General features: G+C 39.4%; 1 protein-coding gene and 1 long non-coding RNA gene across 3 annotated transcripts in view; one reads left to right on the top strand and one right to left on the bottom strand.

Moving 5' to 3' along the window:
- LOC113623417 (uncharacterized) overlaps window positions 1-23,207 on the top strand; it is a 112,980-nt gene that overhangs the window by 85,802 nt on the left and 3,971 nt on the right. The window contains exon 7 of the long non-coding RNA XR_003433923.1: window positions 18,191-18,300. This is a non-coding gene — a long non-coding RNA (uncharacterized LOC113623417). The remainder of the gene's footprint in view (window positions 1-18,190; window positions 18,301-23,207) is intronic.
- The window catches only part of SPTSSB (serine palmitoyltransferase small subunit B), a 31,157-nt gene continuing 17,213 nt past the window's right edge, over window positions 9,264-23,207 (bottom strand). For both annotated transcript variants that reach the window (XM_027112561.1, XM_027112571.1), the window contains one exon: window positions 9,264-11,921. In XM_027112561.1, the coding sequence (XP_026968362.1) occupies window positions 11,659-11,889 (231 nt within the window). In that variant the 5' untranslated portion in view covers window positions 11,890-11,921 and the 3' untranslated portion in view covers window positions 9,264-11,658. The remainder of the gene's footprint in view (window positions 11,922-23,207) is intronic.

The following is a 23,207-nucleotide window of genomic DNA, read 5'->3' as shown; positions in this document are numbered from 1 at the left end:
AAGAATCCTTGCATTCCTGGAATAAACCCCACTTGATCATGGTGTATGATCCTTTTAATGTGCTGTTGGATTCTGTTTGCTAGTATTTTGTTGAGGATTTTTGCATCTATGTTCATCAGTGATATTGGCCTGTAGTTTTCTTTCTTTGTGACATCCTTGTCTGGTTTTGGTATCAAGGTGATGGTGGCCTCGTAGAAGGAATTTGGGAGTGTTCCTCCCTCTGCTATATTTTGGAAGAGTTTGAGAAGGACAGGTGTTAGCTCTTCACTAAATGTTTGATAGAATTCGCCTGTGAAGCCATCTGGTCCTGGGCTTTTGTTTGTTGGAAGATGTTTAATCACAGTTTCAATTTCAGTGCTTGTGATTGGTCTGTTCATATTTTCTATTTCTTCCTGGTTCAGTCTTGGCAGTTGTGCATTTCTAAGAATTTGTCCATTTCATCCAGATTGTCCATTTTATTGGCATAGAGTTGCTTGTAGTAATCTCTCATTATCTTTTTTATTTCTGCAGCGTCAGTTGTTACCTCTCCTTTTTCATTTCTAATTCTATTGATTTGAGTCTTCTCCATTTTTTTCTTGATGAGTCTGGCTAGTGGTTTATCTATTTTGTTTATCTTCTCAATGAACCAGCTTTTAGTTTTATTGATCTTTGCTGTTGTTTCCTTCATTTCTTTTTCATTTATTTCTGATCTGATTTTTATGATTTCTTTCCTTCTGCTAGCTTTGGGGTTTTTTTGTTCTTCTTTCTCTAATTGCTTGAGGTGCAAGGTTAGGTTGTTTATTCGAGATGTTTCCTGCTTCTTAAGGTGGGCTTGTATTGCTATAAACTTCCCCCTTAGAACTACTTTTGCTGCATCCCATAGGTTTTGGGTCGTTGTGTCTCCGTTGTCATTTGTTTCTAGGTATTTTTTTTATTTCCTCTGATTTCTTCAGTGATCACTTCATTATTAAGTAGTGTATTGTTTAGCCTCCATGTGTTTGTATTTTTTACAGATCTTTTCCTGTAATTGATATCTAGTCTCATGGCATTGTGGTCAGAAAAGATACTTGATACAATTTCAATTTTCTTAAATTTACCAAGGCTTGATTTGTGACCCTAAGATATGATCTATCCTGGAGAATGTTCCATGAGCACTTGAGAAAAATGTGTATTCTGTTGTTTTTAGATGGAGTGTCCTATAAATATCAGTTAAGTCCATCTTGTTTAATGTATCATTTAAAGCTTGTGTTTCCTTATTTATTTTCATTTTGGATGATCTGTCCATGGGTGAAAGTGGGGTGTTTAAGTCCCCTACTATGAATGTGTTACTGTTGATTTCCCCTTTTATGGCTGGAAGAATTTGCCTTATGTATTGAGGTGCTGCTATGTTGGGTGCATAAATATTTACAATTGTTACATCTTCTTCTTGGATTGATCCCTTGATCATTATGTCATGTCCTTCTTTGTCTCTTTTAATAGTCCTTATTTTAAAGTCTATTTTGTCTGATGTGAGAATTGCTACTCCAGCTTTCTTTTGGTTTCCAGTTGCATGGAGTATCTTTTTCCATCCCCTTACTTTCAGTCTGTATGTGTCTTTAGGTCTGAAGTGGGTCTCTTGTAGACAGCATATATAAGGGTCTTGTTTTTGTATCCATTCAGCCAATCTGTGTCTTTTGGTGGGAGCATTTAGTCCATTTACATTTAAGGTAATTATCGATATGTATGTTCCTATTCCCATTTTCTAAATTGTTTTGGGTTCATTATTGTAGGTCTTTTCCTTCTCTTGTGTTTCTTGTCTAGAGAAGTTCCTTTAGCATTTGTTGTAAAGCTGGTTTGGTGGTGCTGAACTCTCTCAGCTTTTGCTTGTCTGTAAAGGTTTTAATTTCTCCATCAAATCTGAATGAGATCCTTGCTGGGTAGAGTAGTCTTGGCTGCAGGTTTTTCTCCTTCATCACTCTCAGTATGTCCTGCCACTCCCTTCTGGCTTGTAGGCTTTCTGCTGAGAGATCAGCTGTTAACCTTATGGGGATTTCCTTATGTGTTATTTGTTGTTTTTCCCTTGCTGCTTTTAATATGCTTTCTTTGTATTTAATTTTTGATAGTTTGATTAATATGTGTCTTGGCGTATTTCTCCTTGTATTTACCCTGTGTGGGACTCTCTGTGCTTCCTGGACTTGATTAACTATTTCCTTTCCCATATTAGGGAAGTTTTCAACTATAATCTCTTCAAATATTTTCTCAGTGCCTTTCTTTTTCTCTTCTTCTTCTGGAACCCCTATAATTCGAATGTTGGTGCATTTAATGTTGTCCCAGAGGTCTCTGAGACTGTCCTCAGTTCTTTTCATTCTTTTTTCTTTATTCTGCTCTGCAGTAGTTATTTCCACTATTTTATCTTCCAGGTCACTTATCCGTTCTTCTGCCTCAGTTATTCTGCTATTGATCCCATATAGAGTACTTTTAATTTCATTTATTGTGTTGTTCATCGTTGCTTGTTTCATCTTTGTTTCTTCTAGGTCCTTGTTAACTGTTTCTTGCATTTTGTCCATTCTATTTCCAAGATTTCGGATCATCCTCACTATCATTATTCTGAATTCTTTTTCAGGTAGACTGCCTATTTCCTCTTCATTTGTTAGGTCTGGTGGGTTTTTACCTTGCTCCTTCATCTGCTGTGTGTTTTTCTGTCTTCTCATTTTGCTTATCTTACTGTGTTTGGGGTCTCCTTTTTGCAGACTGCAGGTTCGTAGTTCCCGCTGTTTTTGATGTCTGTCTCCAGTGGCTAAAGTTGGTTCAGTGGGTTGTGTAGGCTTCCTGGTGGAGGGGACTAGTGCCTGTGTTGTGGTGGATGAGGCTGGATCTTGTCTCTCTAGTGGGCAGGTTCACGTCTGGTGGTGTGTTTTGTGGTGTCTGTGGCCTTATTATGATTTTCGGCAGCCTCTGTGCTAATGGGTGGGGTTGTGTTCCTGTCTTGCTAGTTGTTTGGCATAGGTTGTCCAGCACTGTGGCTTGCTGGTCGTTGAGTGAAGCTGGGTGCTGGTGTTAAGATGGAGGTCTCTGGGAGATTTTTGCTCTTTGATATTATGTGGAGCTGGGAGGTCTCTTGTTGACCAGCGTCCTGAAGTTGGCTCTCCTACCTCAGAGGCAGAGCCCTGACTCCTGGCTGGAGCACCAAGAGCGTTTCATCCATACGGCTCAGAATAAAAGGGAGAAAAAGTAGAGAGAATTAGTAGAAGTATGAGGAAAGAAAAAAGGAAAGGAGGGAAGGAAGGAAGGAAGGAAGAAAGAAAGAAAGAAGCAAAGAAGGCAAGAAGGAAAGAAGGGAGGGAGGGAGGATGGAAGGAAGGAGGGAAAGAAGGAAAAAAGACAGAAAGAAAGAAGATACAGTAAAAATAAAATAAAGTATAATAAAGTTATTGAATTAAAAAATTCTTATTTAGGAAAAAAAAAAAGGGACGGATAGAACCTTAGGACAAAAGTTGGAAGCAAAGCTATACAGACAAACTCTTACACAGAAGCATACACATACACCCTCACTAAAAGAGGTAAAGGGGGAAAAATCATAAATCTTGCTCTCAGAGACCACCTCCTCAATTTGGGATGATTCGTTGTCTAAAGGAGGGAAGGAAGGAAGGAAAGAAAGAAAGAACGAAGGTAAAGTATAATAACGTTATTAAAATTAATTATTAAGAAAAAAATTAAAAAAAAAAACCATGGACGGATAGAACCCTTGGAGAAATGGTGGAAGCAAGACTATACAGACAAGATCTCACACAGAAGCATACACATACACATTCACAAAAAGAGGAAAAGGGAAAAAAAATCATAGATCTTGCTCCTAAAGTCCACTTCCTTAATTTAGGATGATTGGTTGTCTATTCAGGTATTCCACAGATGCAGGGTATATCAAGTTGATTGTGGAGCTTTAATCCGCTGCTTCTGAGGCTGCTGGGAGAGATTTCCATTTCTCTTCTTTGTTCTCACAGCTCACCGGGGCTCAGCTTTGGATTTGGCCCTGCCTCTGCGTGTAGGTCGCCGGAGGGCGTCTGTTTTTTGCTCAGACAGAACGGGGTTAAAGGAGCCGCTGATTCGGGGGCTCTGGCGCACTCAGGCCCGCGGGGAGGGAGGGGCACGGGGTGCGGGCGGGCCTGCGGCGGCAAAGGCCGGCGTGACTTTGCACCAGCCTGAGGCCCGCCGTGCGTTCTCCCGGGGAAGTTGTCCCTGCATCCCGGGAACCTGGCAGTGGCGGGCTGCACAGGCTCCGCGGAAGAGGGGTGTGGGGAGTGACCTGTGCTCGCACAGAGGCCCCTTGGTGGCGGCAGCAGCAGCCTTAGCATCTCCCGCCCGTCTCTGGGGTCCGCGCTTTTAGCCGCGGCTCGCGCCCGTCTCTGGAGTTCCTTTAAGCAGCGTTCTTAAACCCCTCTCCTCACGCACCAGGAAACAAAGAGGGAAGAAAAAGTCTCTTGCGTCTTCGGCAGGTGCAGACTTTTCCCTGGACTCCCTCCCGGCCAGCCGTGGTGTACTAACCCCTTCAGGCTATGTTCAAGCCGCCAACCCCAGTCCTCTCCCTGCGCTCCCTCCGAAACCCGAGCCTCAGAGCCTCAGCTCGCAGCCCCGCCCGCTCCGGTGGGTGAGCAGACAAGCCTCTCGGGCTGGTGAGTGCCGGTCGGCACCGATGCTCTGTGCGGGAATCTCCCCGCTTTGCCCTCCGCACCCGTTGCTGTGCACTCCTCCACGGCTTCGAAGCTCCCCCCACCGCCTCCCGCAGTCTCCGCCCGCGAAGGGGCTTCCTAGTGTGTGGAAACTTTTCCTCCTTCACAGCTCCCTCCCACTGGTGCAGGTGCCGTCCCTATTCTTTTGTCTCTGTTTTTTCTTTTTTTTTCTTTTGCCCTACGCAGGTACGTGGGGAGTTTCTTGCCTTTTGGGAGGTCTGAGGTCTTCTGCGAGCCTTCAGTAGGTGTTCTGTAGGAGTTGTTCCACGTGTAGATGTATTTCTGGTGTATCTGTGGGGAGGAGGGTGATCTCCGCGTCTTACTCTTCCGCCATCTTCCTCTCATTCCTCTGTTGGAAGATTTTTAATCACAGTCTCAATTTCAGTGCTTGTGATTGGTCTGTTTATATTTTCTATTTCTTCCTGGTTCAGTGACGGAAGGTTGTGCTTTTCTAAGAATTTGTCCATTTCTTCCAGGTTGTCCATTTTATTGGCATATAGTTGCTTGTAGTAATCTCTCATGATTCTTTGTATTTCTGCAGTGTCAGTTGTTACTTCTCCTTTTTCATTACTGATTCTGTTGATTTGAGTCATCACCCTTTTATTCTTGATGAGTCTGGCTAATGGTTTATCAATTTTGTTTATCTTCACAAAGAACCAGGTTTTAGTTTTATCGATCTTTGCTATCGTTTTCTTCATTTATTTCTGATCTGATCTTTATGATTTCTTTCCTTCTGCTAACTTTGGGGGTTTTTTTTGTTCTTCTTTCTCTAATTGCTTTAGGTGTAAGGTTAGGTTGTTTATTTGAGATGTTTCTTGTTTCTTCAGGTAGGATTGTATTGCTATAAAATTCCCTCTTAAAACTGCTGTTGCTGCATCCCGTAGGTTTTGAGTCATCATGTTTACATTGTCATTTGTTTGTAGGTATTTTTTGATTTCCTCTTTGATTTTTTCAGTGATCTCTGTGTTATTAAGTAGTGTATTGTTTAGCCTCCATGTGTTTGTATTTTTTTATAGATTTTTTCCTGTAATTGATATCTAGTCTCATAGTGTTGTGTTTGGAAAAGGTACTTGATATGATTTCAATTTTCTTAAATTTACCAAGGCTTGATTTGTGACCCAAGATATGATGTATCCTGGAAAATGTTCCATGAGCACTTGAGAAGAAAGTGTATTCTGTTGTTTTTGGATGGAATGTCCTATAAATATCAATTAAGTCCATGTTGTTTAATGTATCATTTAAAGCTTGTGTTTCCTTATTTATTTTCATTTTGGATGATCTGTCCAGTGGTGTAAGTGAGGTGTTAAAGTCCCCCACTATTATTTTGTTACTGTCGATTTCCTCTTTTATAGCTGTTAGCAGTTGCCTTATGTATTGAGGTGCTCCTATGTTGGGTGCATAAATATTTACAATTGTTATATCTTCTTCTTGGATTGATCCCTTGACCATTATGTCGTGTCCTTCTTTGTCTCTTGTAATAGTCTTTATTTTAAAGTCTATGAGAATTGCTACTTCAGCTTTCTTTTGATTCCCATTTGCATGGAATATCTTTTTCCATTTCCTCACTTTCAGTCTGTATATGTCTGAGGTGGGTCTGAAGTGGGTCTCTTATAGACAGCATATATATGACTCTCGTTTTTGTATCCATTCAGCCAATCTATGTCTTTTGGTTGGAGCATTTAATCCATTTACATTTAAGGTAATTATCGATATGTATGTTCCTATTCCCATTTTCTAAATTGTTTTGGGTTCATTATTGTAGGTCTTTTCCTTCTCTTGTGTTTCTTGTCTAGAGAAGTTCCTTTAGCATTTGTTGTAAAGCTGGTTTGGTGGTGCTGAACTCTCTCAGCTTTTGCTTGTCTGTAAAGGTTTTAATTTCTCCATTGAATCTGAATGAGATCCTTGCTGGGTAGAGTAATCTTAATTGTAGGTTTTTCCCTTTCATCACTTTAAATATGTCCTGCCACTCCCTTCTGGCTTGCAGAGTTTCTGCTGAAAGATCAGCTGTTAACCTTATGGGGATTCCGTTATGTTATTTGTTGTTTTTCCCTTGGTGCTTTTAGTATTTTTTTCTTTGTATTTAATTTTTGATAGTTTGATTAATATGTTTCTTGGCATGTTTCTCCTTGGATTTATCCTGTATGGGGCTCTCTGCATTTCTTGGACTTGGTTGACTATTTACTTTCCCATATTAGGGAAGTTTTCAACTATAATCTCTTCAAATATTTTCTCAGTCCCTCTCTTTTTCTCTTCTTCTTCTGGAACCCCTATAATTCGAATGTTGATGCGTTTAATGTTGTCCCAGAGGTCTCTGAGACCGTCCTCAGTTCTTTTTATTCTTTTTTCTTTATTCTGCTCTGCAGTAGTTATTTCCACTATTTTATCTTCCAGGTCACTTATCTGTTCTTCTGCCTCAGTTATTCTGCTATTGATGCCTTCTAGAGAATTTTTAATGTCATTTATTGTGTTGTTCATCATTGTTTGTTTGCTCTTTAGTTCTTCTAGGTCCTTGTTAAACGTTTCCTGTATTTTCTCCATTCTGTTTCCAAGATTTTGGATCCTTTTTACGATCATTACTCTGAATTCTTTTTCAGGTAGACTGCCTATTTCCTCTTCATTTGTTTGGTCTGGTGGGGTTTTACCTTGCTCCTTCATCTGCTGTGTGTTTCTCTGTCTTCTCATTTTGCTTAACTTACTATGTTTAGGGTCCTCTTTTCTCAGGCTGCATGTCCATTGTTCCCTTTTTTTTGGTGTCTGCCCCCAGTGGCTAAGGTTGGTTCAATGGGTTGTGTAGGCTTCCTGGTGGAGGGGACTAGTGCCTGTGTTCTGCTGGATGAGGCTGGTACTTGTCTTTCTGGTGTGCAGGACCGCATCCAGTGGTGTGTTTTTGGGTGTCTATGACCTTATTATGATTTTAGGCAGCCTCTCTGCTAATGGGTGGGGTTGTGTTCCTGTCTTGCTAGTTCTTTGGCATAGGGTGTCCAGCACTGTAGCTTGCTGGTTGTTGAGTAGAGCTGGGTCTTAGCTTTGAGATGGAGATCTCTGGGAGCACTTTCACCATTTGATATTACATGGAGCTGGGAAGTCTCTTGTGGACCAATGTCCTGAACTCGGCTCTCCCACCTCAGAGGCACAGGCCTGACACCTAGCCGGAGCACACTCAGTCAGCGCCACGGCTGCTAGTGTTGGAGGGTCTCCTACAGAGGCGGGAGGTGGCTGTGGCTTACCATGGGGACAAGAACACTGGCAGCAGAAGTTCTGGGAAGTGCTTCTTGGCATGAGCCCTCCCAGAGTCCGCCATTAACCCCACCAAAACTCTATCCTTTCTTATGGGCAGCTGATTGGCTCTGGAAATAACTTTCCCAAAATGAGGAGGATGTTTCCTTTAGATGAGTTAGATGTTTTTAAAAAAATACGTTGTGTATTTAATGAAATTCCTCCTTTGATCCACCCATAAGCAAGATTTGTTGACTTTCTAGCTCCAAAAACTATGTCACATCAGACTGTGTGTCTCTGTCTCTGATGCCACCATCTTAGTCTGGCTCTCATCTGCTCTAGGTCCTCCTGCTCAGACTCATGCCCCATCCCATCCACTCTCACAGCAGCCAGTGTCCTCATCTTACATTGTACAGGACCCCACCCTCCACATCGCCCCCCTTCTTAGAGACCTGCAATGAGAGAAGTTTGAATTCCCCTAATGCAATGCCCCTTCTGTGCCCCACTGTCCCCCACCCTCTGTTACTTTCTCTCCAGCCCTCTGCTGTTTCTTTCATAAAACCTTATAACAATTTATAAATAGTTCATTTGCTTATTTTTTTCTTGTGTCATCTTGCCTACCAGATTGTATGATTCATAAATTCAGGGATGTTTCTCTTTCTGTCTTGTTCATCTTTGTTTCTTAGTGGCAAGCTTAATGACTAGTACATGGTGGACTTTTTCCCCAGCATTTTTTAAATAAAAAATTTCAAACATACAGCACAGAGAATTTTATAATGAACACCTGAATACCTAACCCCTAGTTTCTACTGTACTTTCTTCATCACATATCTATCTCTCTCTCTATTCCTGTATCTACCCTCAACACGTGGTTGACTTTTAATACATTTGTTGAATGAATGAACAAATGAAGACTGTTACTCTTTTGGTCAATAGCCTGAAGCTATACATCCTGAGCTTCCTTGTTTCTGAGTGGAAAGAGGGTATGGGGAACTACGTCATGTTTCGTGGGATGTGTATCTGCTCAGCTCCGTACCAGGCATTGGGCCAGAAACTGAGGATGCAGAAATAAGGACAAATTTCCTGCCTTCCAGAGGCACAGCCTCCACTAGCGAGAAGACCCAAATATGTTAGTGATAGAAGAAATAAGCAGAAAATGTTGACTAGCGATTTTTTTCGCTTGTGTGACTTGTTAATAAAAACTGACCAGTCCTATCTTGATGTTCAAACTGCCTGATTTCTTGGCCTTTTGTGTTTTTTGTTGCACAAGTAGACAAAAGCGATTGTTTACTTGGCCAATGCCAGTGAAGGAATATTTTATGATTCCTAGTTTAGTGAGTGACAAATGCAAGCCCATTTGAACCATGAAACTCTTAGCTTTATTTTTTTTAAAAGTTCTGTACATACCATTGAAATATACAAATAACAGAAGCAAAAGAAAAGCATATAAATGTTCCTAATCTAGGCTAACTATGGTCAAGGTAAAGAGCATCTCTGCTTAGTCTAGAAAATTGACAGAGCAGAGCAGGTAGAGCTTTCTTCCCTTCTGCATGCAGATAGTTTTTTCTAAACTATGTTTGATTATATTTTTTGGACCCTGTGTTTATTATTTTGATCGCTCAGAGGAAATGCTTACCTTTGAAGTAACATCCTAGGGCAGTGCTTTGCAATATCCTTTATTAAGCTTTACTGTGTCTATTCACATTTATAATATTTTGATTCTTATTTTAGAAGGAGGATTTTTAGAAGGTCAGTGTAGTATCTTTGTGATTGAATTCCAAGAGTACTTAGCAGGGGTCCATGTATATAAGGGTGTTGAATCATTGTGAACTGGGAACGCATTCAAGTTCAAGCTTAACTGAGAATCCTCTGTTAAATATTTAAAAGTGAAGCATTCTTTTAAAAGAGGCCTATGGGCCTGGACAGCATAGAAATGGGTGAACACAGCACCGCTAAGCCGCAAAAGCAGAGCTGGGACCTGAGCTTGTTACTCCAACCTTGGCTGTCTCCTCAGCCCCTCACCCCTTTTATTGATGGCGTTCTGCTTTCTAACACGTTTGGGATCCCCAGCCCATTAACTTTCATTTGCTCACATTGTCCTTCCATGGGCTTCCATGTGGCAAATATTTCAGGGCCCAGTGTGGTCCTGACCTGGATTTGCTTCCTGGCTTTGCCACTAGTAGTTAAAGGACCTCGAACAAGAAATGTACTTTTTCCAAGTTCTAGGTCCCTTACCTGTAACTGGGAGACCTTAAAACCTACTTCAACATGTAAAACATGTCCACCATGGAGAAGACTCTTGATAAATATATCAGTAGTTTTACCCTACCATCTTAAGATCAGTTACCACCTTGGATCACTAAGAAATGATGTTTGCAGAGAAATATGGATGTAAGCACCTAGATATTTAGTGCAATAGGAGAAAAAAACAAATCTGAAGGTGGATATTTTATTTATAAAATTAAACCTAATTTATTTTGCAAAAATCAACACATACATGTTCAGATCTGGTTTATCTTCAAAACATGTGTTTTTGGTTTTTTAACAAACATGCAAGCTAATTTGGCATGCCAAACATTTTTCTCTTTAGCTCTCCTTGGAAAAATTTTTTTTCATAACACAAACAAGGGTGCAAATATTGTCCAAAAACTATTTACATTTTTACCCTTCAGAATTACTAACATTAAGATTTATTGAGAGGAAAGAAAAACTGCAAGGTTTTGCCTTTGGCATTCACATTTGATTCAGCAGTATAATTAAAAACTTGTATTTGTTTTTAAGATAAACACTTCGAAGGAAATTTAATAAATCTTGGTTTTGCTCTGCAAAGGAGCCACTGTATCAAAACATTTAACTGGAGCTGTCAAGTTCCTGCTGGTAGAATATTACTTCCAGCCTATTTATTAGCTTTTCTTCCTGTAGCCCAATATATGATTCCCCCCACCCCACCCCTCCACTGAGTGAAAGCACAGAAAGGATGCAATTTCTTGTCTCTTTTCCCCCAGCATCATGCAAGGCAAGGCAGCATCACAAGTCACAGTATCTGAATTTACTTTGTATATTTTTTCTTACACTTAAAATGATTTTGTATTATAATACTTACTGGGTCATCTAAAATCAACATTGTTGATTTTAAACTGTTATAAAGCCATACTTTTAGAGACATTTGAAACAATTCATGAACCATGTCTGAAAGGAGATAATTACCTTCAACCTATTCTTTTGTGCTTGAAGTAAAAGAATTTTAGGTATCAGCAGGTTACTAGAAAATAAGACTTTAGGGGGTCTATATAATTTATTCAGATCTTTTTGTATATTGTAAACAAGGATAGGATACTTTTGACAGTAGTGTATGAACAATTTTTTAAAAAATATATCCTTATCCTTCACTATAGAATAGGTATCAAGAGAGCATTTTAAATATGATTCTGATAGGTCTCTTATGAGCCTACTTCCCAGAAAAAGTTGATATGAAATTTCCCAATTAAAAACAAAATCTAAAGTCATAGATTTAAGCTGAGAGAATATGGTATGTGAGGTAAGGTCATTGTGTTATCTATGGTCTGATGCACAATGTAGCATGTACAAAAGAACCTAAAGAGACATCTATCTCAAATTTCAGGCAGGATATAAGAGTGCATAGAGAGAAGAGAGCTTTTCAGGTGAGACAGTGAAAAAAGCTACAGTATTCACCTAAATTAATACATTGTAAGCAACGTACACATATGTAATGCCAGTTCACAGTTTACAAACAAGATCAATTAGAAATTGTACTGTGATAGCCACACATTTTGGAGAAAAATTCCCAAGCCAGGCGAATGTGGATTGGGATAAAAACATAGGCGGTGTATACCACCATAGCAAAAATGGTTAGTAAGATGGTATTGAACATGGATCGCTCCCAGGGCTCCAAGACAGCACAGCAGCTAATGATTTGGTATTGATAGTAGAGCCAGGAGAAATAGTCCTTCACACGTTTGAAATCCATGGCTGGTTCCTTCAAGCTGCAGAAAGTCTGTCCTGTTAAAAAAGGTAACAGATTAGAAGAAAAAAAAAAAATAAGGCACTAAACACAGAATCTTCTGATATTTTCATGATCTCAGCATGTCAAAAATTTTCAAAGAATGTTAATGATCATTGAGTGAATTACTAATAGGAATATTATATGGAAATAATAACAACATTAATCATAGGAATTAATAATATTGCCATTACTACTAATAATTACTACTAGAATGAATAGCAATAATATTATTAACAGTGACATCTAAAAATAATTGCTAGTAATAACTCTAGTGATAATAATATCTACAGTTGAGTCTAACCACATTTTCTTTAGCCCTGTACATTTAGAGAGATAAATGTGAGTTTTCTATTTCCTACAGCATATATTCTGGTAGAATGTTAAAGAATAGTGTGCAGAAAAGAGTTAATATAGCAAACCTGAGGCTGCTATTTTTAGAAGGGTCCTTGGCTGGCATCTGGGAACTTGGCTTTTGGAATGTTCTTTCTGTTCCCTAACGGATAAGGATGATTCACTATGCCTAGACAGTGCAAACACTGTAATTTATGGTGAATACCTGCTTTATTCTGGGAGTCTGGAATTTTTGTAATTGCCAGGCAAAGAGTGTCCATGTGAGCAGCCCCAATAAAAACCTTGGTGCTGAGTCTCTAATGGGCTTCCCTGAGCAGAAACATTGACATGTATCACTGCACTTTTTGCTGGTAAAGAAAGAGGCACACTTGGTGTGTCCACTCATGGGAGGAAGAGAACATCTGAAGCCTGTAAATGGATTTCTTCAGACTCCAACCGTGTCTGTCTTCCTGACTGATCCTGTTGTATATCTTTTTGCTATAATAAACCTGAGCTGTGAGTGCGAATATATGTTGAGTCCTATGAGTCTTTCTAGTGAGGCACTGGACATATAGATGGTCTTGGGACCTCTGAAACAAAGGTGAAGCCCAAAGTGTACCTTTGGGTGGTCATTTGGTTTTTGGGTAGAGAACTTATGAAAACCATATAAAAATGTTTTGTTGGCCCTCAGATAGGATCACAGTTAAAACAATGTGGAAAACCTCCTAGAAGGAAGGGCATCTATCATTTCTTTTTTTTTTTGATATACCAATTTTTTTTTTTTTTTTTTTTGTGGTACGCGGGCCTCTCACTGCTGTGGCCTCTCCTGTTGCAGAGCACAGGCTCTGGACGCACAGGCTCAGCGGCCATGGCTCACGGCCCCAGCCGCTCCGCGGCATGTGGGAACCCCCCGGACCAGGGCACGAACCCATGTCCCCTGCATCGGCAGGCGGACTCAACCACTGCACCACCAGGGAAGCCCGATATACCAATTTTTATTTATTCATTCATTTCTTAAAGATTCTTGGGAAGATTTTGCAGACAGAGACATGGTGGGTGTCCCTGGGGAGACAAGCTGGCCTGTACCTATTGTGCTTACTCCTAGGAGTATCATGCTGCTACATCATCTAAGTCCACCTTGATAACTTTTATTATTCAAATCACAGTTAAATATTTTTGAAGATCATTCCTGTGTTCTGACCTGAATGTATCTCTCTTTTATTTGATTCTCTTTTGAGTAAAAGCAAGATGTTTTTGCTCCATAAGACTGTGGACTCAGGCTATGGGGAGACTCTCATGATCCTAATGCCTGGCACAGAGACTGTCATCAGTAAATACTTGCTGAACAAATGAGTAAATGAATGAATGACAAGTAACCAACTTAAAAAAATAATTATAGATGACTCACAGTCCCGACCTAAGTGGGATACGGTAGGCTATTGCTGACTTTCAATAACTTGGCTTTGATAGTAAGGAACACTTTCTGACAAGGAAAATTTCCACAAAAACTTAAAGTGGGAAAGTCTCTGTGTTTCCAGGTCATGATTATTTGTAATAATGGCCAGAGTAATCCAAATAAGTAGATAATACCTTTACTTAGTCTCCTAGAAGCCAGAGTGGAGATGAAGTAATTGGATTTGAATGGTTTGTCCTGGCAGGTGGACTTCAGTGAGAAGTTACCTCCAATGTTCTTTTTCACTCCTAACTCTGGTTGCAGAGAAAGAGCAAAGGTCAAAGGTTTAAAAGAAAATGAGTGACAGAAGAAGTGATAATTTCAGTGAACAATATTATCCAAGCAAACAAGACTTTCCACTGATAGGCTGAAAGAGAGAAATTAGGAGGTATCCCTATTTGAGCTTTTCGGCTGTCCCATGAGACAACTGTATATTTCAAACTAAATTTAATTTTTAAAAATCTTATTGATGGATACCCACACTTGCTCCTCTTCATTACCTAGACAGAGTTTGGGGTGGCGCCAGGTAACTGATCAGGAGTGTGAGAGTCCATTCACCAGGTATGAAGTTCCAGACTGTGCTGGGTGAAGGTGGGAGAATGATGGCTCAGACAGGCCCAGACCCACCTCTTAGAAAACTTGGTCCAGTTGGGAAGACAGGTAGCAATCAAATAATGTATACAAATATATAATTATCTACTGTATTATGCCCTAAAGGGCAAGAACAATGTATAAGGGGCTGTGGGAAACCTAATCCAGTCTGAGTATGTCTCTGGGGAAGAGATATTTGAGATAAAATCCAGGAGATGATTGTGAATCTAACAGATAAAATGAGTAGTCAGATGGGGAGAATGGACAAGACATAGGGATCAACTTGTGTTTGTGCAAAGGTTAGGGGTGGGAAGGAGCTTGATAGGCGGTCAAGGGAATGACCAGAGTGAGGCCAAGTGCCCTAGGGCCTTAGCTGAGTGGGCAAACTATTTTGTCTTGATCCTATGAGTGAGGGGGCTCCAAAGGTTTTTAACAGGGGAATGCTGTGGTGGGTTTGAGAGGATGAGCCTTTAAGATCATATGGACATGTTGCCTTCCCTGCATTCTAAAGCCAAACTGAAATGATTTTGAATAGCAATCATTTCAGTAAATCTATGCCTCTGCTGTCTCATGGGCGTTACTCATTCAGAATCAACCATATACTGAAAATCTGTTTAAAATATTCTTAATATTCTTTTTACTTTTATAAATGAGATAAATTACTCATTTAGAAACATCATTGACTTCTTCTCTCTATATTTTAGCTTTTAAAAATTTATTAATTAACTGCCTGCCTATTGCTTTCTCTTCAAAAATTAAATTTCTTGCTTGGGCAGCCCCAGTGGATACCTTGACTGCATCCTTGTGAGGGACCCTGAGCCAGAGGCATTAAGCTAAGTTGTGCCCAGATTTCTGAGCCGTAGAAACCGTGAGGTGGTCAGTGTTCATTGTGTTAAGCTGTACAAGTCAGTCAGTCAGTCAAGGAGATGACAGTTCTAAAGCAGACCAACATGCATTACACCAGAGCTGGATACCTGGTAAGAACTTGGTCACATATTGCTAACAATTTAAAGAATTAAGATTAAAAATTTTTTTTCTTGCCCATTTCTACAGTACGCTGGATCATTTCCCAGCCCTCTCAGTAGTCAGCTCTGACATGTAAAAAGTACTTTATTGTCACATCTCACTTCAGTCTCAAGTAAAAGAGTCAATAAAAAGCATTGATATCCCCCTTTTCTTTGGTTCTTTTCCCCCTTATTAATGAAAAGCAATTTTAAAGATTATTCATTGTTTCTCACGAAAAGGTGAGAAGAGAGTTGGTTATTGTTGGTAAATCATCTGCTACAACCTATTGTTAGAATATGCACTATATTGAGGTTCTGGATTTGCTTCAGTAATATGTTTTACTTCCTTTTGAGTCCATTTTTAAGTCTCCTGTGGCAGGAGTCCCCAACCCCTGGGCCGTGGGCCACTACCGGTCTGTGGCCTTTTAGGAACCAGGCCGCACAGCAGGAGGTGAGCAGCAGGCAAGCGAGTGAAGCTTCATCTGCAGCTTCCCATTGCTCCCCACTGCTCCCCACCCCTCCCCAATGTCACATTACTGCCTGAACCATCCCCACCCCACCCCCACCCCCAGGAAAAATTGTCTTCCATGAAACCGGTCCCTGGTGCCACAAAGGTTGGGGACTGCTGTCCTATGGGACAACATGGAAGATTTAAGACAACCACTTTAGACAATTTAAGATGAGTAATGTGGGAAGGAGAATTCATTCATTCATTAAATAAGGGTATTTTGAGTACTACTATGTGGTTTTCTCTTAGTAGTAACAGCCTCAGAAGGAATCTGTTCCAAAATGGCATTGCAGACAGGAGATGCTCTTCTAGGCAGCAGCAAACTGGACCATGTAACAAACATGCAGTGACGAGGGGCCAGGAATTAGCACTAAATAGGGGGAAAGAGCATGGAAAAATGCTAAGGAGGAAGCTAGGAAAAGAGGCTGAATTTGAGAAATAAGATGACAAAAATGGCATGAAATTAATTATTCACAGGTAATCTAGAGCTAGATGACAGCAAACATCTTAATGTCTTAATCTTTCACAATCAAATGTGAAATTAACTTGCCCTTAAAGACCTGATGGCACATCCCAGTGAAGCTAAACAAGAGACTTAAAATGCTTACTTTATTCAAGCACACCACACTTCTCCTTGTTTTTAATTATATGTTTTTTAAAAGGTGATTTCCCGTATACGGAAAAGAGGGAGGAAGTAGTTTGTTTCTTCTCCTTCTCCTCCTCCAACTTCTTTTAATTTTTTCTCTAAACTTGGTGATTTTTAAAACCCTCTTAAATCTTTAATGAGGTTGTGCATTCAAAGTTGACACTGCCTAAGCACATTGTGGTATGTCTTCACTGGTACAGTGGCCTGGATGGGCTTGACTCTTAACAGCTGAAGCTGTGTGGTGATGCCTTCAGGTGACTGGGGAGGGTTGTGAGCCCCTGTGGGACACAAAGCGGGTGAAGCTCTCTGTAAAAAGTGGGGGTGAGGCAAGGGCCAGCACTGTTACCTGGAGGGATGGATACTGAGGCCTGAGGAAAGGCTTTTTCTGGGTCATTGTTTGTTTGCTTGTTTGTTTTTTAATGTTCCTTTTTTTCTATTGATGTATAGTTAACTTACAATGTTGTGTTAGTTTCAGGTGTACAGCACGATGATTCAAGTTATATGTGTGTGTGTGTGTGTGTGTGTGTGTATTCTTTTATAGATTCTTTTCTCTTATAGGTTATTACAAAATATTGAAAATATTGAATACTGTACTATACAGTAGGTCCTTGTTGGGTATCCATTTTACATATATAGTAGTGTGTATATGTTAATCCCAACCTCCTAATTTATCCCTCCCCACCCCCTTTCCCCTTTGGTAACCATAAGTGTGGTGTATATATATATATATATATACATACCACAACCAAACTATATATACAATGGAATGTTACTCAGCCATAAAAAAGAATGAAATAATGCCATTTGCAGCAACGTGGATGGACCTAGAGATCATCATACTAAGTGAAGTAAGTCAGACAGACAAATATCATATGTCACTTATGTGGAATCTAACAAAAGGATACAAATGAACTTATTTGCAAAACAGAAATAGACCCACAGACATGGGCCATTGTTTTAAAAACAGGATAACATCTCCTTCTTCAGGAGGATCCATGTAGTACCACATTCTAAGATGCTTAATGGACTTGATTTATCAGGGTTTCTCTTGTAATAGCAACAGAAACAATTTCTGTTTTCATAGGATTATCTGTAGCTTAGAAAGTGCTTTTTATTGCATTTTCATAATGGGTTTGGGACTAAGGACAGGCATTGGTTCAAGTTCTGACTTCTCCACTTGCTGAGTATGTGACCTTGGCCCAGTTACTTAAGTGTTCTGGGCCTCAAATTCCTCATCTGTAAATGGAAATAATAATCCTTTATGTTTAAGGCTGCTGTGAGGATTAGCAAAAATGCAAGCAAAGCATCAATTAAAGGGATTTGTATATGGAGGAAATACATAGATAGGAAGATGGAATCTAACTGGTGAAAGGCTTTCCCTCTCCCCCACTTCCTTTTATTTATTAAAAATAATTATTACCATGCTGGTAATCGCACCAGGAACTGGAGATGCCATGGTGACTGAGACAGTCATGGCCATTGCCCCTAAGGATTATCATTCAGCTGGATATATTCCACAAATATATATTTTAGACAATATTTACCACATGTATTAGGGAGCTAAAGTGGAATCCTAGAATATTAGCAGCTGGATGGACCGTAGAATCCCCTAGACCCAATCACTCATTTTAAAGAAAAGTACCAAGACTATGAGGCTAACAATAAATTGATATTAAATTGGTTGACATCAAATTGGTTTGTCAAACTGAATTAAAGTGACTGGACTATTCCAGGTGGTGAATACCCTGTGTTTCGTGAATTGACATTGGATGAAAGAAGCAAAAATTCCAATGGAGGTTTTCTGTGGTCTTCAAAGTTGATCAAGGACATTGAAATCAAGTGTGTAGGTATCCGGAAGACTTCAGCCTCACCCTCTCTCAGTTTCCCCAGGCTCTACTCTTCTCTTACTCAAGACTCTTTCCTGAAATCCCACTGGTCAGCTTCTCCTCTAGTAAAATGAAGGTCTGGCAAAGTCTTCATTTATTGCAAGTATTACTGGGAACTGGCAAAGCCTAAGGTTCTTGTTAGTAGTGTACAACTTAGCATGGATAAAAGACCCGAATAAGAGTTTTGCCAGGTTGGGGGAGAAACGGGGGAAGGAAGAGATTATTAGAGAAGGATTATGAGAGTCTTGGGAACCAGACAGAGAGAGAGTGATTTCTAAAGGGAACCCAGTGAATGAATGGGGGACACTGATCGTAGAAAACAGTGAGGACTTGGAATTCCCCTAAGAAGTTATCTCATAATTGATTGGAGAGTAAATGGCTATTTTTTATTTCTGAATGTCACTGAATGTATTTTTCTCTCACTAGATTTGTGTACAGTGGGGAAAAGTAAAGTTTAATCTCCTCTCTCACAACGAGAAGGTGAATTCCGGGGATTGTGATCCACATTACTCAGGGGCAAGCCTTTCTTCTGGCCTGAACAGAGAAGGAGGTTAGAATAAATAGAGCAATAAAAAAACCCACATGCTCTCATGAACCCATGTATATGAGTCATGAAATGAGAACGCTGTAAAAGGGAACGTGCGGGGCGGTGGCGAAAGTAGAGACTGGGCTTGCTCAGGAGGCTTTTTGGTTTTGGTTCTCTCCATGGGAACAGGAGTGGTAAAAGGTTAGGCAACCAAAATGAAAGATGAGTGGCAGAGGATTTGTTAGGGTGGCGCTTTCCTTGGAAATACTGCAAACGACTTCATCCTGCAGCCCTCCTCTGCCTAAAGAAAGTACTCCAAATTATTGGATTTTCTAAGGAAGGGATTTCCCTTTCTAAACATTAGCTAAAAATGAACCTTCCCTCCGGAGGAGGGGAAAAAGACTTAACACATTTTGGTTTAAATTTCCTTCTAAAATGTCAGAATCCGGGGCTGAAGAGAAAAGTCAGAAGGATTTGCAACTGAATTTGGGTTAACTCCTTCTCAACTTATTTTGGAATTCTACGTCAATCACCCAGCTTTTTTTGTGCTTCATATTTGGAACTTGAAAACCTGAGAAGGGGAAAAAGTATCCTGCCTGCTGCTGCAGAGAGAGATGCTGTATCTAAAAAGAGACTGTGTCTGTACTCGGAAGTAGCTTTCTTTGGAAAGAACTCAATAGATTTACTCAAGGCTTCCTTTAATTAAGGAATTCATTTAAAGAAGGAGCAGAGTGATGTCCTTCCAAAGAGTACAGTGTGAAAAAGGGTGATAAAAACGAATAAATTTACAATGGAGGAGACCGATAAGCGCTACCTCAGCCAGCTGATCAGGGCCACCGTCAACAGTGATAACTCATGTTGGTAGTATGTATCCATGATATGATGGCATGAAAATGGCACTTTACTTCTTTGGTCTTCCTCCCCCAAACCCACAACCTCAGTCTAATAATGAGAAAAAACATCAGACAAATTTTAACAGAAGAGCATCTTAAAAAATACCTGACCTTAAATTCTCCTAGTACCTAAAACTCTCAAGATCATCAGAAACAAGCAAAGTATGAAAAATTGTCACAGCCCAAAGGAGCCTAAGGAAACATGACCATTAAATGTAATGTGTAATGGATGGAATCCTGAAACAGAAAAAGGATTTTAGGTAAAAACTAAGTAAATTTGAGTAATGTATTGGCTTTAATAATAGCATACCAACATTGGCTCATTAACTGTAACATGTGTCATACTAATGTAAGATGTTAATAGCAGAAACTGGGTGCAGGGTATATGGTAATTTGCTGTATTATCACCTCAATTTTTTCATAAGTCTAAAAATGTTCTAAACAATAAAGTCTATTAAAATTTTTTGAAGGCAAAAAAATAATTAGGAAAGTCTTGAAAGGTCCAGAGTTACCCTTATTCCAAACTCCAATGAACTTTGCTTATGCTGTTCTGCCTTTCTGCAAAACTCTTCCTCATAACTTTGAACATAATTAAATAATAGTCTTCCATAAACGACTGGCTTTCAAATATTTTCAAACACAATAGAGATGAAAAGTACATTTTACTTTTGATCCAGGGTACATACACATACACATACATATACCCATATAACTGAAATAAACATCTCTCAAAATAATACTCTGCATGTTGATATCTTATTTCTTATTCCATTCAGTTTCATTCTGCTGTGTTCTATGTTATTGTCTTCATTCATTACAAAATACCAATCGTGAGCTACCATATCGGTTTCTTAACCTACCAATTGCAACCTGCAGTTGGAAAAACCCTCCTTTAAGGCTTATCTCAACTGCTAGCTTCTCCAAGATGTCTCTGCATTGTCCAGTTTGGCAGACACTAGTCACATGTGGCAATTTAAATTTTTTGTGCTCATTAGCCACATGTGGCTTGTGGCTACCATATTGGACAGCACAGATATAGAATATTTCCATCACTGCAGAAAATTTTATTGGGCAGTGCTGTGGACTCTCTCCATCTCTCACTTGGACTAATGAAATAGCCTACCAACTTGTCTCCTTTTCACCTTACAATCTTCCATGCTGCTGTTGCAATTAACTTTCTAAAATTATAGATTTATTTTTCTGCTTGAAATACTTCAGTGGCTCTCCATATCTATGAAATGAAACATTCATGTAAGGCCTTTCACAGTTTGATCCCTCCACCTCTCCTGCATCATCTCTGAACTCTCCTGCTAAATGCCATTCACTCTTAAGCTTCCATGTTTTAGTTCATCCTCTTTTCTTTTCTAGAAATATTTTTGTGCCCCTCTTCTTTTAGATAAAATCCTATTTATTTTCAAGACGTAGCTTCTATGTTCTCTCTTCTATGAAACATTCTCAGGTCAGGAAGACCACCCTTCCAAGGAATGTATATTGCTTTCTTTTATGGATTACCATTGTAGCTTTTATACTGTATTATAATTAGCCATGTACAGTGTTTCCCCATTAGACTATGAGGTCTTTGAATACTGGGAATATGCCATGGTCATCTCTATATCCCCAGTGCCTGGAATGTGGGATACTTATACACTGGCTGGTGGGCTGGTTGGCTGACTGAATTGTAAGGCTGTAGAAGGTAGGGACCACACTTGTACTTATTTAATATTCCCATAGCACAATGTGGGGTACATAAAAGGTACTTATGAATTCTCATTGTCTGCTTTCAGGCAATAAGTTTTAGACAGATTGTTTTCTAAGTACTGTCAAATTCAGTACAATCTGTTTTTTTGTAGGATGAAAGGGAGCTGGTACTGATAGGACAAATACTTTTAAAGTTTCCAATACTGTTGAAAGTTCATGGACTCTGGGGGGGAATTAAAAAGCACTTCTATAGTGGTTTTAAATCTCATTAAAATGGCTTTTTACAAGGGCTTACTCTAGGTGAGTAAAAATTTAAGATTGGTAGAAAAGTGGTTCTAATGGAAAAAAATCCCAGGAAGAGAACATCTGGAGACCTGAATTCTATTACAGCTTTTTTTCCTCTTCATCTTTTCTTCTCTTCATCTTTTTTATCTTTATTTCTCTTCATTCATTCATTCATTTTACTTCGTGTCCTTGGGCAAGTTCCAAAGTCTTTCTGGGTCACAGCTTCTCTGTGTAAAATGAAGATAATTGATAATTGCTTCTAAGTCTGTCTCAGTGATATGGTAAGGAATGTGGGGATAGTTTGTGAGCTCTTTAGAAATATTTGTAAGAGTCATAATGATAGTAATAGTAGTGTTTGTTGTTGTTCCTTGTGGATTGGTACAACTTTAAACTACTTGCAAGATTTTGTTATAGAGTCAAAGGGTCTTCATAGAATATTCTATAACAGTTACCTCAACAATGGAGTGATTTGGATATTTTACAGGGAAAAAAAACCCCTCAGCCCTTATTTGTTTGCTGAATGAACTTCCTGGTACATTGAGTAATAATAACAAAACAACACATGTATATAACCATTAACATAAACCACTATTTGAAAGACATTGCAATCTTTACACAAATCTTTAAATGTGTGTTGGGCAGGGCCACCACATTCCATTGTGTGGGCTGTGCACTGCACAAACTTGTGTCATGGTTCTTGGAGACCTGATCACAAACTGCTTCTTTATGTAAACACAATTTGATTCACAAAGATACAAATTTGTATGATTAAAGGAAAAACCTCACATTGTGTCTATGTACAAATCAGACACAACAATAGTTTATTGGCTTCCCAGTTTCCAAATGTCTTGCTCTAAGTTTTCTGTGGGTGACTGTAATGTTTTCTGTGTCTCACAGAAGGTTCTATTCTTGCTTAACATTTTCCAGGGAATTTCCTTGTCATCTTAGAATACTCTCCAGTCACGCTTTGGCAAGCAATTCTTCATGCTGATACTGAGGTGAATATTGGAAGTCAGACCAGAAGTGATGGACTTGAAGTCCAAGTCTTTAGAGGGAGCTAAAAGAACCAACTTAAAGGTTTGTGATAAATCAAAGCCAGAGAAGCAAATCAAACAACCATAGGGCAATTAAGGAACTTTCTTTATACATTCATGAATTGCTTGCACAATTTATAGACTCCTCAGAGAGGAAAAAACAAACAATTGTAAGTCAAAGTATGCTTCTGCTTTTAGGCAGCTAAGTTACTCAATGTTTTATAATCTTAGAAGTGAGTTACTGAAATAGTGTACTGAGGAAAAAGTCTCACCAATTTAGCCAAGTTGTTGGTATGGTGTTGGTTTGAGTAATACACAAGAGTAGAGTGTTTTTGTGGAGATCTGAACCAACCTTTTGGCCTCCAATTTCCATTAACACCAACAAAAGCAGAACAACAGAAAACATGTACTTCTAGTCCAACTATCAG

The sequence above is a fragment of the Aethalodelphis obliquidens genome, unplaced genomic scaffold (assembly GCF_003676395.1).
Source record: "Aethalodelphis obliquidens isolate GAN/ISIS:26980383/991018 unplaced genomic scaffold, ASM367639v1 scaffold1, whole genome shotgun sequence".
Classification (NCBI taxonomy): domain Eukaryota; kingdom Metazoa; phylum Chordata; class Mammalia; order Artiodactyla; family Delphinidae; genus Aethalodelphis; species Aethalodelphis obliquidens.
This window is presented reverse-complemented; position numbering and strand designations above follow the sequence as displayed.